The sequence below is a fragment of the Pelobates fuscus genome, chromosome 2 (genome assembly GCF_036172605.1).
Source record: "Pelobates fuscus isolate aPelFus1 chromosome 2, aPelFus1.pri, whole genome shotgun sequence".
In the NCBI taxonomy this organism is placed as follows: domain Eukaryota; kingdom Metazoa; phylum Chordata; class Amphibia; order Anura; family Pelobatidae; genus Pelobates; species Pelobates fuscus.
Window position 1 is genome coordinate 418,429,367 of NC_086318.1, and position 19,545 is coordinate 418,448,911.

The window sequence follows — 19,545 nt, forward strand, 5'->3', positions numbered from 1 at the left end:
TGACTGATGTTAAAACTTTTATTATAAAGTACTTATTACATAGTGTATGATTTATTATATAGTGTATGTCTTATTATATAGTGTATGTCTTATTACATAGTGTATGATTTATTATATAGTGTATGTCTTATTACATAGTGTATGATTTATTATATAGTGTATGATTTATTATATAGTGTATGTCTTATTACATAGTGTATGATTTATTATATAGTGTATGTCTTATTACATAGTGTATGATTTATTATATAGTGTATGATTTATTATATAGTGCATGTTTTATTATATAGTGCATGTCTTATTAAATAGTACATATTTTATTATATAGTGTATGATTTATTATATAGTGCATGATTTATTCTATAGTGCATGTTTTATTATATAGTGTATGATTTATTATATAGTGCATGTTTTATTATAGTGTCTGTTTCATTAGATAGTGTATATTTTATTATATAGTGTATGATTTATTATATAGTGTATGATTTATTATATAGTGCATGTCTTATTAAATAGTACATATTTTATTATATAGTGTATGATTTATTATATAGTGTATGATTTATTATATAGTGCATGTTTTATTATATAGTGTATGATTTATTACCGTATATAGTGCATGTTTTATTATAGTGTCTGTTTCATTAGATAGTGTATATTTTATTATATAGTGCATGATTTATTATATAGTGCATGATTTATTATATAGTGCATGATTTATTATATAGTGCATGTTTTATTATATAGTGTATGATTTATTACCGTATATAGTGCATGTTTTATTATAGTGTCTGTTTCATTAGATAGTGTATATTTTATTATATAGTGTATGATTTATTATATAGTATATGTTTTATTATATAGTGTATGATTTATTATATAGTACCTGTGTTATTATTTAGTACATATTTATTATATAGTACTTGTTTTATTATATAGTGTATGATTTATTATATAGTACATGTTTTGTTACCTAGCACCTGTTTTATTATATACTACATGTTTTATTACATAGTGCATGTATTATTATATAGTTTATGATTTATTATATAGTACGTGTTTTATTATATAGTGTCTGTTTTATTAGATAGTGCAAGTATTATTATATAGTACTTGTTTTATTCTATAGTGCCTGTTTTATTATATAGTGTATGATTTATTATATAGTGCCTGTTTTATTATATAGTACCTGTCCTATTTATATAGTGAATGTCTGTGGTGTGGTTATAGTTAATACTTACAGTCTGTATTCATGATTGAACTATACTTCATTGAGAAGTGGGATTTATTATCTAAACTGTGCAATTGTGCATTTTGGGCCTAAGTACGTAAACTGGAAAATATCTAATTTGGAGACTTTTTTGAAATGAAAAAATATCCCCATTGACAATATTTGGTACCTTTGTCAATTCTACAGAATTTCCAGAATTTCCAGTTTATTTTTTGTAGCCCAAATTGATTGTGACTACCTTATCATCAAGATGTTTCAGCACTGTACACCCATTCCCTCTGTTCACCGATTCCTGTATATAATGATGGGCTGTGAAAGTGCGGTTTAGCTGCACTGAATCTCGAAACACCGTGGTGTGCCTCTGAATTACCATTTATTCTTTCAGTACGCTATTACACAAAGCTGAAGTGTTTGAGCGCTGCTAAATTTTTCCTAAATAGAGCACTTATATAGTAGTTCTAATTTGAGCCATAAAAGCTCCTGTACAGAGTGTGTTCAGGAGAAACTATATGCGGTGTAACGCTATAATAATTAATTTCTTCACCTTGGAGCCCAATGCTGGAGCTTTGCAGTGCAAAATAAAATCGATCCATGTAAATGAAGATCTGGGACATGTGGTATTTGCAAAAATAGATTTGAAATGTTGCTGTATTGCATTTGTTACTTACCTCCATGATACTTCTTGTATTACAAGGTGTGTGGAACTGGATTGCTGGGATGGAAAAGGAGAAGATCAGGAACCCATAATAACGCACGGGAAGGCTATGTGTACGGATATCTTATTCAAAGTAAGGGTCATTATGCATATTCTTCAGAAATGTGGGCTACTAAAACTGTGTGTTTCCACTAAACTTTATTCAATAAATGGATTATCATGTAAATACACCATCTACTGACATTTTACTTTAGGGCCATTAATATTTCATCTCTTTTCATTATTTTTGAAGGACAATCTCTCCCGCACTATGTTTCCGTTTTAAGTATGTTAGCCTAAAGTCTCGGAGCAGATTTGTACAAAAAATAAATTAACAAATAGGAGAAAAGTAGAAAACAAAATGAGGGAAGTGGTACCCAGCCAAAATCTGGAAAGGAAAACCAGGAATGGTAGGGACTTTGAGAAGGCTAAAATAAGAATATTTATTTATGTAGAATACTAACAAACCTACAGACACTGTGAATATTAAAGTACTAGTCTGCTCAAAGGGAAATATCTATATATAAGCCGTGAAAGCCCAGCATCATGACTGAATCCTCCAGAGAAACAGGGTGGGATCATCTGCCGACACGTGGATAAAATAATGAACTAATAATATAGACAGAGGTGGGCAAAAATGGCCTTTACTTCGTTATGAAGAGCTCACTGAGAGCAAGTCAAGCCAGGGCTAAACGGCTGGAAGAACAATAAACAGATATGGGTTGAAAGAAAGGAATGCTGGCTTAAGGCAGTAGACAAAGACAGGCTGGAGGGTAAACCACAAGCAGATCAGACCCGATTAATGGATAGAAGCCCTAACTGCAACTAGTCAATAGAAGCCCTTCGACTACCTCGGAACACATTATAGAAATGTGTGTGCCTACATTAACAGAAGATGAACCCATGTCTTACAGCAGAAATAGAGAGCAAACAAGTGGCAATTGCTACATGTATCATGGAAAAGAAAGGACACACAGCCTGACGTGTGGTTCGATGGGGTAAATTCATGTGTTCGCATGCAGGGGAGATGTGACTAGGGCTGCATAAAGTGACCGAACACCTAACTGGCATAGAATTGAGCAATGAGACTAAAGGGGCAAGATCTATACACCAAAACTGCTTCATTAAAGGGCTAGTCCAAGCAGAAGTGTTCGCGGTTGTCAGAGTCTGTATGTGCAACGTTTCTGCTTGAATCATCCAGGGGTATTTTCAGTTTTGTGTGGTGGGGGTTAGTTACACCCACTGCACACGTGACTTATTAATGTTAATCCTGTGCAAATTTTCAGTTTGATGCCAGCATGGAATCCAGCGCCTCCCTATGAGCAGCATTTGATGGCGTTTGGTGTCATCATATACGTTGAGCATCACATGACCAAGAAAGAGTCGCTCATTGCTGCAGAAGTGCCTCTGTTGGCTGTCAGCAAGGCAGCCGCTATATGTGTGTTTAGCTCTTTAATGGAAACCTTGCTTAACCCCTTAAGGACACATGACGTGTGAGACACGTCGTGATTCCCTTTTATTCCAGAAGTTTGGTCCTTAAGGGGTTAATATACTAAACAACAATGTTTTAGATTGCAGGGTTAAAACCAAAGGGCCAATGCACCCAGACCACTTCATTGAGCTAAAGTGGTCTGGGTGCCTTCAGGTGCCTTTTAAATGCATAAAAAAGAATAACTGTTTGTGGTTTTATAGTATATGTCTCTTTTAAAAAAAAAAAAAAAAAATGTAATTCTCGCTATGGGGAAAAGCATTTTAATTGTATATATTGAACTCTGTAGTTCTGAGTTGTTTGGGCGAACCTATGACTTGCAATCACGGTTGTTGTTTTCTCTCTAAATGTCATGTTATCACTCATCGCCTTCTGAACATTTCTACAGGATGTCATTCAAGCGATCAAGGAAACTGCGTTTGTCACTTCGGAATATCCAGTAATCCTCTCTTTTGAGAATCATTGCAGGTGAGTTCCATTCTATGCTTAGCAAGCCTAATTTGTTATATTTATTACATGGCAGCAAATGCCTTGTCTGTGAACCAATGACCAATTTGTATAAAAGTGTTTCCGAGACAAAAGAGGATGCAATTTAAACAATTAGTATCTCTCTTTATGTATAAGAATGTATCCTCTACAAATATGTCCCTGTGCTCCAGCCCCGGTGAAATAGAAAAGCTATTTTGTCACACATTATGTATGCCAATATGCGCAAGGTGCGCTGTTTCTTAGATGTTTTATTTAACTATATTTCTCTGCCATATTGTATCTTGCATTATTTGCACTGTAAGAAAATTAGCCGATATGGGAGTAAAAAGTCTTAAAGGAAGGATTTAAAAGATGCAAATGTGCCCATGCCCCTAGTTGTATTCAATCCCCTCCCCCCCCATTTGCCAGAGAAATATAAAAAGAAGTGTTTTTACCTACCTTGTACCTGGTGCAAGGTCATTGAGGAAGTGTCGCTTCCTCCATTGCTGGTCCAGTTCTATGCTCCTCATAGGATAACATCGGGGACCTGATGTGCATATGCACATCAAGCTTGGCACGCATCTGACGCTTCTCATAGGGAAGCACTGAACCCTTTGCCTTCCTATGAGCTGCGGTGTCACATGACCGAGCTTTACGTGATTGTTGCAGCAGAAGTGCCTCTAGTCACATTGACCGCCACTGGAGCCTTGCTTAATTGTTTAAGGAAAACATTATATTTTCTGTAAAACAGCTATACCTTGCAGGGTTAAACATAGACGCCAAGTGTCACCAAATAACTTTATTGACATGTCTTGGTGACTTTAGTGGTCCTTTAACAATCATCCCCAAATAACTGGGCTCTACACACGTAACCCTATCGTGCCTTACCCAATTTAAAACCAGCTCCAGTCATAACGAGTAGATATAAAGATATAATCATGGCAGACGTGTTTTTTATAAAACACAAATGTATCAGTCATTCTTACAACCATAATAAATTGGATTATTTACGTTTTTTTTGGTAACAAACACTGGGTGGGGTATTGTCCCACTTACTCCTATGGACCAGCCTTCACTGATATAAAGCAAGATTCTCTGTCAATGGTTCCTTAGGCAAAATAAAGTTAACTTTTAGTATTGATTAAATATAGACCAAATTTTAACCTGTCCTCACTGATTGAAATACAGAAATGCATTATAGACATATGCTATAGAATGCTAAGATTCAACAGAACTGGACTGTGTCTGCCTGCAAGTTCTGTTCAACTGAATTTACACAATTCGATAAATTCAAATTTGCCGTTAGATAATAGTCAGTTCATATAGAAGTTAATACATTACTGACACCAGGTGGCACTGAACGAGATGTGCATTGTGCCTTTAGTAAATATGTGAATTGCAGAACCAAATATGGACTTTAATAAAAAACTTGGAGAGTCTGGTAAATAGGATATGCCCAAGCCCCTGGCAACTGCCTGATATTCAGGATTTAATACCAAAGTCACATCTTCAGTAACATTCCAATTTGATATACAAAAATCACACTAATAATTATAAAGGATGCTCTTTTGGGATGTCGAAAATGCTTTTGGATCCTTCCTTTTGACCACATTTTGTCGAAGTCAAGAAAACTTGTGCATCAGACTCCATTCCACTCAGCGCTTGAAGAGGTGAAGCGGTGATGTTTACCGGTTCCTTCTTGTTAAGATGAAGTTCTAGAAATGAGAAACAGAAAGACAAGTCAAACCTTTTAGTGATTCTTCCAAGGAAAAGCTCAATGAGTCTAGTCATGCCATCGAAGGACATTTTCCCAGGAACTCGTTGACTGTGAATCAATTTAAGATTAAGTGTCATAACAAAGACAATTGACACCTGGGAGCTTTTGACTGATAGGTCTGATACTCTGAGTGCCATTTCCCTGAGAACCTGATTTATGGGTAATAAAAGAAGAGAAAGTCAACACATTCAATAATGAGACTTATCGGCTGAATCTTGCAGGTGAAGGGCTTGGCTTAAACTCTCAGAGGAACCCCACCTGCTTATATGTAAGCTACACGTTCAATCTTTGTTAATGTTAGCATCCAATATCAAAGAATGGCACAGATGTTGATATGCATAAATTAGGGTTTATGCGTTTTTAATGGTTCTGTCCATATCCATTAGACTCCTGAACATGAAACAGAATGTGGAGTAGGAGCATAGAAGCATGAATATATAAACTGTGTATTATGGGCACAAAATGCCATGGGGACTTAATAATAAACCACAAGACCAAAGCTGCCATGTTTTCCCCCAATACATTCTTCATCATTATGAATCTTAGATATTTATATGTGTAGTGTGGGAGTTAATGGTTAGTGTAAGGGTAGGAATTAATGTGTAGTGTAGGAGTTAATGGTTAGTGTTAGGGTAGGAATTAATGTGTAGTGTAGGAGTTAATGGTTAGTGTTAGGGTAGGAATTAATGTGTAGTGTGGGAGTTAACGCGTGGTGTAGTGTGTTTGTTTAGTGTAGAGATTAAGGGAAGGGCAATACTATAGGAGCAGCACTGGAACAGGCATGGTCCAATGCTGCCTGAGATTAATCAGAGTTACAGTCCCAGATGACAGCTATTTAAGGTGCTGTTATTAAAGTAATACCTCTCCCACTACACTGGGTGCTGCCTGGGACAAGGACCCCTAGACTACACAGAGGTGATGTATGCACTGTTACTCGTATGTATTATTGTCCCCCTTAGTATCATAAATGCTTTTACCATCAAATGGAGATCAAAACAAAACTAGATCCAAATATAATCTAAAAACATGTGATACCGCTCGTAATGCTGAAAGATAAACATTAGTGACTTGTCTAAGGAATATGAAGGGCATGTCACCAAGATCAGACAGAACTAATGCTGGAACGGGTGGTTCATGGGTATTTCTTAGTAATGCACATCAATCAAAAGTCACGTCACATCACGTCAATCTGTACACGTATATGAAAACAGGAAAATGCACGTTTTGAAGAATACAGGACACATTATTGTTCTTGTCTGAACCTGCTCATTGAACATAAGACCATCTTATCCTGCAGCACAGCAGTGCCGCTCTTTTCACACCATACTTTCTGCCCATATGACGGAAATGTATTTTGTGAGCTGGAAATGCTTTTTTTACTGTTTTCGTTGAACCTCTGCCTCCATGGTAAACCATGGTAAACCATTTACAAACACGTAATCACGGAGGATCTGTAGAGATCATAACTACAACGCAGCAACATCAATTCTTGCCCTCTTCAAATATCTCGATTATTATCTGGTAGGAGAAATATTCTGTTTGCCTACAATGTCTGTTCTCCATATGTGAGTTTTGGAAGTGCAATCTCCATTCGCTTTACATAGCCATGGCCTGCACACGATTTTTACCAGGCATGCTGATTATGCTGCGGTGGTCACCCATGTATGCAAGGTCATCATTCAGCTATCGTGAAATACCATCCCATTACATCTCACTTTATTGCAGATTGTGGTTCTTAACACACCTTTATTTACCAACGGTTAAAGACGGTTAAATATTTGGAACCTTTTGTAATAAAAGGATGAAGAAGACAAATTGCAACTTCATTTTGATGTTTTGGGAAAACAAAAGCCTGTGATTTGCTACAGCTTCCCAACTGCGAAGGGTTTACCTGTGCCTACGTTCACCGATTTGACAGATTTTGCCTTTCTAAATCAGTCTGCATTGGAAACCTTGATCTACATTATCCGTTTTCATTTTTTTGGGATACAATTGAATGAAAGATAAGTGTGGCCTTCACATGGGTATTCTGCGTCACAAAGCAGTTAAAAACCATAAATGTACTTATTGTTGCACTGTGGAATGACGGGAAATTGTCAGCTCAGCAGTGGAAATCTTTGCATATTATCTCAGCTGCCTATTTTATCATTACACCTCTCAGAATGTTTTACATAAATGTGATAGATGAAATAATAGCAGGCTGTTGTAAACAGTGTTGTGAAACGTTTCTATTGCTGCTGTCAGTCCAGAGGTAATGGCACATTCTTATGGCTAGCCAAAAGGTAACCCATCACTGGTTTTAACATTTGGATTTGCGTTAAATGAAGGGCTCTTCAGGGAAAGCCTGGGGTTCAATGCAACAATGACATTTCCAATGCAAGCAGGAGGGCCCAGAACTTGTGCATTTGGAGAATTTTAGGAACATGAGCTGGTATCATGTATGTCTAGTGGATGGAAACCTTTTTTGTTTTAATGTTTGTTTTTTGTAACTGTTTCAATATCATTGCTAGGGTGAAGAACTGTCATCAAAAATTGACAAATCTCGTGGATTTTCAACTATTAATGAATGATGTCCTGTGTGATCAAACAAATGTCATTGTTTATTTTTTTATTTTTATCTATAGCAAATATCAACAGTACAAAATGTCTAAATACTGCGAAGATATATTTGGAGACCTACTTCTGAAGCAGCCTATTGAGAGCCATCCCGTACGTATAGCTTTTTTCGTGTATTGGCATTCTGGGCAGGGTAGAATCTTTTATTTTCGGTTGCTCTGCTGTTGGCTTGAGTGCAGGACTCTAAGTTTAGGGTCTAAAGCTGAGAACTATTGTTCATTCCCACAGGAACTTGTCACTTCATTGAACAAGCAAAGCTGTGTGAAGCAGGCTCAACAAACCCGCAAAGTAAAAAAGCTTGAGGTTTACTGCCATCTAGTGGGGAAAAAAGAAATACCTAGAAATGAAGAATGAGAATGAATACAAACTATTGTATATTTTGCTACTCGTGTGGCTACATATTTGATGTTTTAATATTGTCCTATACTCTTCTCCTCTCTCTCTTCTTAATATATGAAAATATTTTTTCTTATGATTTTACTGACAAACCGAATGATAGGTATTAAAGGAGAATATTGATACCCATTGTAAAGCGCTGTGGAATTTGATGGTGCTATATTAATAATAATAATAATATATATGTGGCCTTCAAATTTTGACCAATACTAGGCGTAATGCTAGTTATTCATGTGACTATCAGTGTGTCAGTCTAGTAAATGGTATATTACTCAAGACACATGTCACATAAGTAATTTGGATTTGCATCAAATGACAGTCATAGTTCTTAATATTCTAATTGCACAGTCATTATATATTGGATCTATTCATAAACAAAGTGCATAGAAAATGCACAAGCTTCAAAGACCTGAAATAAAGTGACAATGTGTATATCAATTTAAACAGGAAGTGTAAGCACCATAACCATTGCTCCATTGTAGTGGATTTGATGTTGTTAAACTGTGGATCAAATCCGGTATTGGTAATTCTGATCAATAATTGTTTATCTAAGAACAAAAGGACAGTGCCCACAGACTAATATCGCCAAATGCAGATGCAAAACAGCCCTGTTTTCTGACGTTTACCAAGAGACCAAGAGCTAAGAAAATGATTGCTGTGTATATCACTTCATTCTTAATTCTATATATTCTAAGCTAAATGCTGTTAATTTTACTTACATAATTGAAAGTTCCTAATTCCACCTATATAAATTATTTATTGATTGTGTCTTATTGGACAGTGAGTTTGTTAAATGGCTACCAAACAGATGATATTAAAATGCAATTTGTAGCAATCTATTTTTTCTGTATAATGTATAAAGCATACTGCTGTTTGAGTACTTTATACAGAAACGTAATAATGTCTCTGTCTATTTATGTATAATATAACCTGCAGTTCACTTTACACAGCCCATTCCTTAAAACCGCAAGAAAACATAAAAAAACATTTTTTTTATTGGTTAACCTCTGTAATATGGCCAGCAGAAAGTTACCTATGCATTAATGGCCTATTCCTAACTCTTAATGAGTTGAACTTCTAGCATGTGAAAATTAGCAGGACATACAGAAGCCTGTAAATGAGTTATTTGGGGAAATGAAATTGTGATGTATAAACTGTTGCTTAATCAGTTTGGCAGCTAATTTATAAATCCTGATCATTTCAACTACTATAAACAATACATTCCTTAGAATAAAAAGTAATATTAATGATTTGCCCTTTAAGCTAAAAACAGAAATGGCTAAGTCCCAAAGACCTTCATGTATCATTACTATCCCTATTATTTATTTTGTTTTGTTTTATTACTAAGTTAATATATAACACCTCTAAATTATCACCACAATCAGTATACCTTTTTTTCGGCAGCAGCAAAAAATGTATCAGAACTATTCTTTCATTGAAAGAACCATATATATATATATATTGACCTTATATAGGCATCAGCATGCGCCCAATGGCTGTTTAGACTGTAAGCTCTTTGGGGCAGGACTTCCATTCGTTATGTCAAGTAATTGGTACTTATTAGACGTTCCATCTTTTTCTGTAATGCTCTACTTGTATTTTGTGATGGCACATATGAACATGTAGTACTTGTTCAGACCTCAGACATTCAGTTTCTTTCTTGGTCAGCGCAGCCATTGGTTCTGCCAAGGTCAACACAAGTGAGTTCCATTGAGTTGGGTCATTGTAGCGGCTATTAAAGAGGCCGTCTACATACCATAAGCATTCCAGTTCATTGTCAATTAGACTTTAGGTGCTGCCCCCCATGTAAACCATTTTTGAATGGGCTCCCCCAGGCTTCCCAAAGTGAGTGGTTAAATAATGAAGGTGATTCACTCATGCCATCTCTGTTTAGAGCCCACCCATTTTTGGCCAGCAGTGGCGGACTACAGGTGCTTAAAGCAGGTTAGTTGAGTTGGAAAAAATGTCTAACTCGGCTCTTTTTCCAATTAGGCTTTTTCTCCCCAAATTAATTCTATAGACAATATCAAACAGGCAGGCTATAATCCCGAAGAGTTACCATTTTGCTTCCCGATTTCTGTGTCCTGCCATGGGTAGCTTTGAGCTCTCCAGATGTTGTGAACGTAAAGCTCACATAAAGCTCTGCCAGTCTATTCTCCAGGGAAATCCCATCTTATCTGTTAATGAGCTCTAATCCCACCTGGATCTTTAACGCTCACTAACAGCTGTAATCCGCGTATGACCCACTGCCTTATCATCTTGTACAGCTGGCACGTGATTGGGGGATTTGCAGTTATCACCCTTGGGGGACCCTTTAAAAGTCGTTAACACTGTGAGTTCCAGATATTGTGCAGTTCACAGATTATCAACCCTTTACCTGTTTTGTGGAACTTTAGGCTGTTAACGTTACATTTACCAATTTATTTACAATATTTCAATGTAATATTAGTATCGATTGTTCTTGTCTTATCACCCATGAAAGCATTATTTTATTTATTGGTTTTGTTCAATAGATTCATATTTATAGAGCGGTATAAGACACGAACCTATTGTAAAACAGTCCTTAAATTCCTTTGTTTGTTTGTTTTTTCTTTTCTGAAGGTGAGGGGGTTGAACTAAACAACTGATATTTATTAATTTATGATTTGAATTATTTTACATTTACAATTGATTTTACACATAAACTAGACACTCATATTATATTACTAAGGGCTCATACAATAAATTAAATTACATTATGTTAAGTATCTATACAGTATGTCATAGTACAATGAAATGTTTGGAAAATTATTTTAAATAAGAAGTCTATCATACAAAATATTACGTTATACAACAGTGCATCTCTGCAATACATTATATTATATTGTATTCTAAAGCATGGATGCAATTATTTTATACTATACATTAATGTAGCTTAATGCTTTGCAATTCATTACAATCCATACTTTGTTATATCTGTGGTGAATTAAATTCTGACCTACTTACCATCTGATCAATGCATTGCACTACAATAAATATATGCATCGCATTATATTCTACTACAGTGTATCTGTACAATACATGTTTATTTTGTTAAATCACAATACATGTTTATTATGTTAAATCACAATACATTCTTACAATGTATTGTGTTTAATTACACACCATTAGTTACATCACAATGCCTTTATACAGTTACATCCGTACCTTATGTTATATAACAATGCAGTCATTCCATACATTACATTTTGTTTCAAAATATTCCCTGTTTTTGTCGTAAGGGTGGTTTGTCACGTGTGATGTTTTCCCACTAAGTAACGCATGCTTGCACTGATTTTTAAGTCACTGCGTGTTTTGTTGCATGTTTTATCTCTTTGCAAGATTTCTTTTAGTGCAAGGTAAACTGGAAAACTAGAATTTAAGGGACACTCAAGGCACCATAACCACTTTATCTTATTGAAGTAATTAGGGTGCTTGTAGTCCCCTGGTCCCTTCCTGTAGTTCAGTGTTAAACCATTTTTGATCCACTTGACACTTGAGTCTTCCGAGGGCCCCATTGTGATGACCCAGATGGAGGGTATGGCTAAGTGTAAATCTATGGTGCCTAGACTGTCCCTTTAAATGGAGTAGCGAAATACATCACTAGATCATAATAGATATTACTTATTTACCTGACAGTTTGATTGTTTTTAGCTGCATTGTCAGCTTGACACCATTCTCCTCTTAATTCATTAATTATACTAATTAATCTTATTTATTCATTGCTAACTGAATCTTCACTAAACCTTTATCAGCATTATCGAATGTGACTCTCTAGATTAGGGAAAATAGTTCAATTTAATCAAATTCAATTGCCAGTTAGCAATTAACTGCATCCCTTAACAGTTAATTGCGAACGGTTTCTATCTGAAAATTACAGAAAGTATGATTGGATATTATGCGGTGTAAGATGAAGGTCTGCTGTTAAATTTTAGGCAATACAATAAATGTAGGTGACGTGAATATAATATAGAATCTAGAGCATATGTGTAATGCAAGCTCTGAGACTGAAGAGCTTGCAATCTATTTGATAAAGAACATACAATATATTTGGAATGAAGAATAAGTAGAGTCTGGATTTGAAAGCAACCCTCACAGATGGGTTTTGATCTGCCTGTGATATTAAGTGTTCCTACATCTTGCGTTTTAAGTAACGTTTTATGACTTGATTGAGGTGTTGATCCTGGGAGTTTAATAAAAATGTAATTCTTAGCATTAGTCATTTTCGGGAAGCATTACAAAGTAATTAACAAATAGACTCGAGGACTTAGAGAGCGTGATGGAATGTTGCAATTGGCAGCGTCTTTATATCGGCTTTCAAATGGAAAGCAAATCAAATGTGGAGTTCTGCATAGCGACATATATATCAACTACTGGGGGTTTTAATAGATAAGGGACAACCTTCGACAACTCTGTACATGGTGTGATATATAGAGATAAGACTAGATTGATTACATTTTATCAATGGAAGTCTAGTTTGACGAGGATTTAAACAAGAATATAAATCACGTCGTCATTATATATCTATTGTTTCAATAGACGCTGAAAAAGTGATCTGAGAACTGACAAATTGTAGGCCAAAATCGACTATTCGAGAAAAAAAACCTCTGTTATTCTATTTTTTTGGGTCAGCATATGTAGGTCAGATATGGGAAGCATAAAGCGTTAAACATTTATTCCACTGATTCTTACAGCTTGCCAAAAGGTAGTCCATCAGATATCGATCATGATGACAAATGATTATCATCTGCACCTTTACCTTTTGTATTATGTGTAGTAGTGGCTGATTTGAATTATAATAAGAGGACTTAAGGGACACAATGCATCCTTAGCTTTGCTAAAGTACCAGTTGTGCTAAGGTTTTGAATGATACACGTAGCTGCATGTGGTGACCCTTGCCATCACTGTTGAGATTCGGTGGACAATGCATAATTCAGGTTGTAGAGTTGGAGCTCAGAAAGTACTGTTATATTATAAGTATGTTAGACAAGGAAATTAGAATCAAGACAGGAATTCTGGGCGAAACCTATCTAGACAGGGAGAATTGGAATACTGGCATTTGAATGGTTCTAGGAAGTAACTGTTGCACTTAAAAGGTGGATTGGTGGAAGAGGATTGGAGCAGGTGATAGTTTGTTATTGTTTTGTAACTTGTTTTGGTGATCTACAGTTTTCTTGAAGTTGCCAACAATCCACAGGTGAAGGCTAAATAGGAGTTTATATGATACAGCGAGCGGGAGTGAAAAATGAGAAGTAAAATGAACCCAAAAATCAAACCAAACCGCAGTATGAGTCAGAAACAACCATGTGGAGAGAGCTGATGTACTTGCCACCCTTGAGCTAACAGAAAAAAAATCTAACAGACTATGGAGAATTTTGTACAAATTGCATTTGTGTTGAAATAATACGAAATTGGTACGAAATTGAGGAGACGCAAGGAGTAGACAGATTGGTTGTAAGAGGCAAGGAATGAGCATTTTATCACATTAAAGTCTTGATCACAGTCACATACTCTCTTGTCCAGTATTTCTAGAATGTTTGTTTCATACCCGTATTTGGAAATAAAACCAGATTCAAATCCACATGTGGTTTATCCACCAAACCTAGAATTGTGGAAAATAATAAAGTTTGCAAATTTTGCCAATTTTAGGCCAAAGTTGTAATTTCTTTGTAAATTTTCCACAATTGCCACATTTTTACACATAAACCCCAAACTCGAGACTCTAAACCCCAGACACATTTTCAGTAATTGGTCTATCTCATTCTGTGAATTCTATGTCTGTTATTTACTCTTTGTGAGTTTCAAGAAATAATTCTATTTTACCATGTGAACAATTTGCATGCATCACTCTGTAATTGCAATATATTGTGAATACCGGGTATATATATATATACACATATATACAGCATTCTATTTATTTTAATAATGCATAGCATAGATCCGTGAGCAATGTTTGGATACATATAAAATATAAAACATGAATATTATATGACACTACAAGTGAGATTCATCAAGGTAAAAACAGGTGCTATTCTTGGCAAAGTTCCAAATAAGGAGAAAATCGCTGCGTGACATCAGTAAAATGTCTCTCAATATTTAGGAGTTTGCACCCAGAATAGCAGCTGTTTTTCTGTGGTAAATCTCCCACTTCATCTACTACCATCCTTCATCGGTAGATGTCGAACAGAGGATGATGGGATTAGCAGTCAGCTAGTAGGTCATTTTAACCACCCAGCCCTATAGCTCTCAGCCCAATGAATGCATGAAACATTTTGGTGATCTAGTGTTTTCCAACATAATAATTCTAGATAAATGATAACTCATCAAAACCAATTAAAATGCTCGTATACTAAACTGTCTGTGTTTCTTAACTCTGTTGCAGCTCGAAGCTGGGAGACCATTGCCCTCTCCTAATGACCTCAAAAAGAAAATCCTCATTAAAAATAAACGACTGAAAGCGGAAGTGGAAAAAAGTATGTAATACTATTCTTGTGGTCATAATAATCTATCTGACACTATGGAACAAAATGCTTATATTAGGAATTAACTGCTCATTGTAATGGAACTTTGTGTGTAAGTAAGTAATATATCGAACATCATAAGAATGTGATTACTATTTACATTCAGTAGGGTTACACATATTCTCCTTAAAGGGAATCTCCAGTGCCAGGAAAACAATCCGTTTTCCTGGCACTGCAGGATTCCTCTCCCTCCCACCCCCCAATCCCCAGTTGCTGAAGGGGTGAAAACCCCTTCAGTGACTTACCTGAGGCAGCGACATGTCCCACATCGCTGCCTGCTCCTCCCCTGCCGCTCCACCTTCTGCCTACGTCGGCCGGTGGGCGAGACTGATCCCGCCCACTGGCCGAGGAGACGTAATGCGCATGCGTGGCAATGCCGCGCATGCGCATTAGCGCACCCCATAGGAAAGCATTGCAAACGATTTTCAATGCTTTCCTATGGGGAATTGAGCGACGCTGGAGGTCCTCACACAGCGTGAGGACGTCCAGCGACGCTCTAGCACAGAAAACCTGTGCTATAGAGCAGGAAGTTCCCTCTAGTGGCTGTCTAATAGACAGCCACTAGGGGTGGAGTTAACCCTGCAAGGTAATTATTGCAGTTTATAAAAAAACGCAATAATTACGCTTGCAGGGTTAAGGGTAGTGGGAGTTGGCACCCAGACCACTCCAATAGGCAGAAGTGGTCTGGGTGCCTGGAGTGTCCCTTTAACTGAAATGTTACAGTACTATAATTAGATGATTAAAGCAGCCCTGCCTTGGTTATTTTTAATTTTTATTAATATTATTTTGTTTTCTTTTCCTTATGCCCTCCTTATCTATTATAATTTTATCTTCTCACCCTTGCCGCTTGCCAATATGTATTAACGTTTCTTAATAGCCTGGTGAAAATATTTTGTTCTCCTCTGCCCATTGTGTCTGCTGTTTGGCCTTCTGTGGGATTTATTTTGTCTGGTGAATTGTGGGTAAATTTAATTGGCAACTGAAACAGGAACCTTGCCTAAACTCCACCCATTTTCATCAAGTTTTGTCAATGTGAGTGCTTTACTTGAGCAAAAGTAGTCCCTACGATTCCATAGGTATTTTAGGAATACTTGAGCTCTCTGGAAAAAAATAATGAGAGATTCAGACACAGGGAGCTAAAGGGAAGCAGATTAGATATAGGTGTTTTTTTTCCGATGACAGAGGCATTTTAAGAAGATGAATCACACGGTGAGTTAATGGTGCACTTAGCTGGCAATTTACTCAAATTATGGAGATATACTTTTTACATTATTGTTTATTTTTTACCTAGAATTTGCAAATACCCTTATCACATCTTCTCAATTTCTTGGCTAGGGACTAACCTCAAATGTCCAAACTTAGTGCAGTGAAAGTCCAATGTGGAGAATAGCAGAGCAGATGCATGGGTCAAGGATTTATATATTCGTTATTTGGAAGCTTGGTGTATTTTTTTTTTACCTGTAAATAGAACCATATACGTGAGAACTAAAAGTTTTTGTCTCACTCGAGAATGCTAGTGAAAACACCAAATGTAACAAATGTAATTGAGGGTTTTATTTCTGCACAAATAAATGAACGCCTGTTGATGTTTCGTTAAATGTGCAAAAAAAGGGTACATTTAATTCTGAAATTTCCAGAAAACATACTTTTAGAGGGGAATTTTCCCACTTGCATGAAGACAATTTGCATGTATTTTTCCACCTTCATACGGTAATTGCCGAATTATGTTACATTTTTAATGTCTATATATAATACAGAATGCACACTATAACAATCAAAGATATCAATATAAATCTTTAATGAATATACAAATAAAAATGCATATAAAGAGAGGAACAAAGTAACAGCACAAGGCAAACAGTAATCAAAAGTACTTTACCCAAATCTTACAAGCCTCAAAGCAGAAACACAAGCCACCAACTACTCCAATGTTTCGGCACCAACTGGTTGCCTTTATCAAGGGTACCTGACCTTTGTAATGTCGAACATGCATATTAGAACCTTTAACCCCTTAAGGACCAAACTTCTGGAATAAAAGGGAATCATGACATGTCACACACGTCATGTGTCCTTAAGGGGTTAATTATCCACAGGAATTTGAAGAAGAGATTCAATTGGCCGTTGTTAAAAAAAAGAAAAAAAAAATCCACTACATTTAATCAGACGGACTCTCACCTACTAACATCTTTCAGAAAATATTCTTCAGAAAAATGCATGTCCGAACAAAGATATAAAAATAATTCATACTAAGGAGAAACAGACAACTAGCATCTCCATAATCTCAAGGTTCTAAAGTTGGAATTTCTGCAATTCTTAGTTATCAGTATGTCATCAGCGTCTTTTATCTAGAAACGATATCTAAATAGTTATGTTAAACCAAGATTGGAAAGGGTTTTTTGTTTTTTTTTAATTATTCAGATGTGTTCTTTTTCCATGGATAAAACAGACTGACGCCATCCATAATAAAAACCCAACAAAACTAAATTAAATTGCTAAGATAGAAGTAAAGGACAACTGTCAACATTTTTTAAACGTTTATTACAATTAATGGAACTTAATGATTTTTTTTTTTTTTAAATGCTGTATATTGATTTTTTTTTTTTTTTAAATGTTAACTTTTTTCATCTGGTTGAGCAGCCATGTTGGGTCAGACATTACTGTTATAAAATAATGTTAGTGTTTATTTAATTCTACATCATATTTTCTTTTACAATACAAAGATGTCAAATTGGTGTCATTTTATTTCTGTTATTAAGTGACCGATTTTTTTTTATCTTTCTCTCTACAGAGCAGCTGGAAGCATTAAAAAGTATGATGGAAGCTGGAGAAACAGTGGCTCCAGTCAGCATCCTTGAAGATGACATTGAAGAAGAAATCGAAAATGGTACTTATACCCAAATCATGTCTTCTGCTTGAAAAGAACTGTTAAGCAATCTGAAAAGAGATTTATTCATTTATTTTTTTTACTTATTCTATTTATTTGCTGTATTTTAAAAATGTAAAATCTTGGGGGTTTTATTCCCATGATACTGTAAAGAGGAGGCTTTAAAAAAGAAGAAAGGAATGATATATTGATATTGGAAGGTCAATTCTGAATATGAAAGCGAAAAACTGAAAAGCAAAAAAAAGCTGGAAAAAAAATATCTACCTAGGCTATTCCTCTAACTTAGCTATATTGACAAGGCAACGATTCTTAACTTTTGATTGTCAGGGACAAGGGGTAGTTTCCAATGTTCTGATAAATATGATTTGCCATTCTCAACCAATTATTGCCCACTACAAATTCCCTGGAGAACCATTTCAGGATCCTGTAACAGTCGCCTAAGAAGGACAATTTTCTTGTCAATTTTCCACAATGCCCAAATTAGTGAATAAAGCCCAAGTTTTTTTTCCAAGTTGTATGAATGCACAGCAAAAGTGTGTGAAAGCACATTAAAATATGTATATTCACAATAAATGTGTATGAATGCACGTTAAAGGTGTATGAATGCTCAGTAAAGGTGTGTGAATGCCCAGTAAAGGTGTGTGAATGCTCAGTAAAGGTGTGTGAATGCCCAGTAAAGGTGTGTGAATGCTCAGTAAAGGTGTGTGAATGCACAAATACAGTTGTATGAAAGCACAGTAACTTTTTTTATAAATGGAAATTAAAGTTGTGAGGACCACAGTTTACATAAATAATCGTCCACACTGTACTGCAAATACATGAACGACAAATGTTTTCTGCTGTGAAACAGTGTACGTTCACTGCAGCCTCTTTGACAGATGAAATGATGGAAGAACCATTTGGTAGGTAAAGGTGAGAGAATAGAGATACAAGGAATGTTTTTTTTCATACTCCAGTGTAGTCCAAACTAAACAAGTGCAGTTCCCTGGTTAAATTGTTCACAGATATACTTTGGCTATAGATATAAAATGTATACATGTTCTTTCTCTAATTTAATCAAAATGCTGATGTTGACTATTCCTTAAAGGAATGCGGTAGTGCTCGGAATACAAACATATATTCCTGACACAATAGTACTGTTTATGTGGTCGGCCCTCTTTGCCCCCTTAAGCTCACCTTAAGCTCACCTTTTTTCCATCACAGCTGGATCCGCCCCCACTCCCTCCCCATTGGCTGAGGTCATCAAATTTGACGACCTCAGCCAATCCAATGCTTTCACACAGGAAAGCATTGGGCAGCTATTGCACATGCCCGGCAAAACACCATGCTGCTGCATTTAGCATATCCTCATAGAGATACATTGAATTGATGCATCTCTATGAGGACCGTTCTCCATTATATTAAAAAGCCTGCAGGGACATGCTTTAGACACCAGAATCACTACACTAAGC

General features: G+C 35.9%; 2 protein-coding genes across 7 annotated transcripts in view; both read left to right on the forward strand.

Annotated features, from left to right (window-relative positions):
* Positions 1-19,545, forward strand: part of PLCB4 (phospholipase C beta 4) — a 319,240-nt gene that overhangs the window by 241,698 nt on the left and 57,997 nt on the right. For all 6 annotated transcript variants that reach the window (XM_063444010.1, XM_063444007.1, XM_063444012.1 and 3 more), the window contains exons 16-20: positions 1,926-2,019; positions 3,803-3,882; positions 8,284-8,368; positions 15,072-15,162; positions 17,999-18,094. In XM_063444010.1, coding sequence (XP_063300080.1) covers positions 1,926-2,019; positions 3,803-3,882; positions 8,284-8,368; positions 15,072-15,162; positions 17,999-18,094 — 446 coding nt within the window. The remainder of the gene's footprint in view (positions 1-1,925; positions 2,020-3,802; positions 3,883-8,283; positions 8,369-15,071; positions 15,163-17,998; positions 18,095-19,545) is intronic.
* Positions 1-19,545, forward strand: part of LOC134587546 (uncharacterized) — a 248,165-nt gene that overhangs the window by 121,171 nt on the left and 107,449 nt on the right. The window lies entirely within an intron of this gene.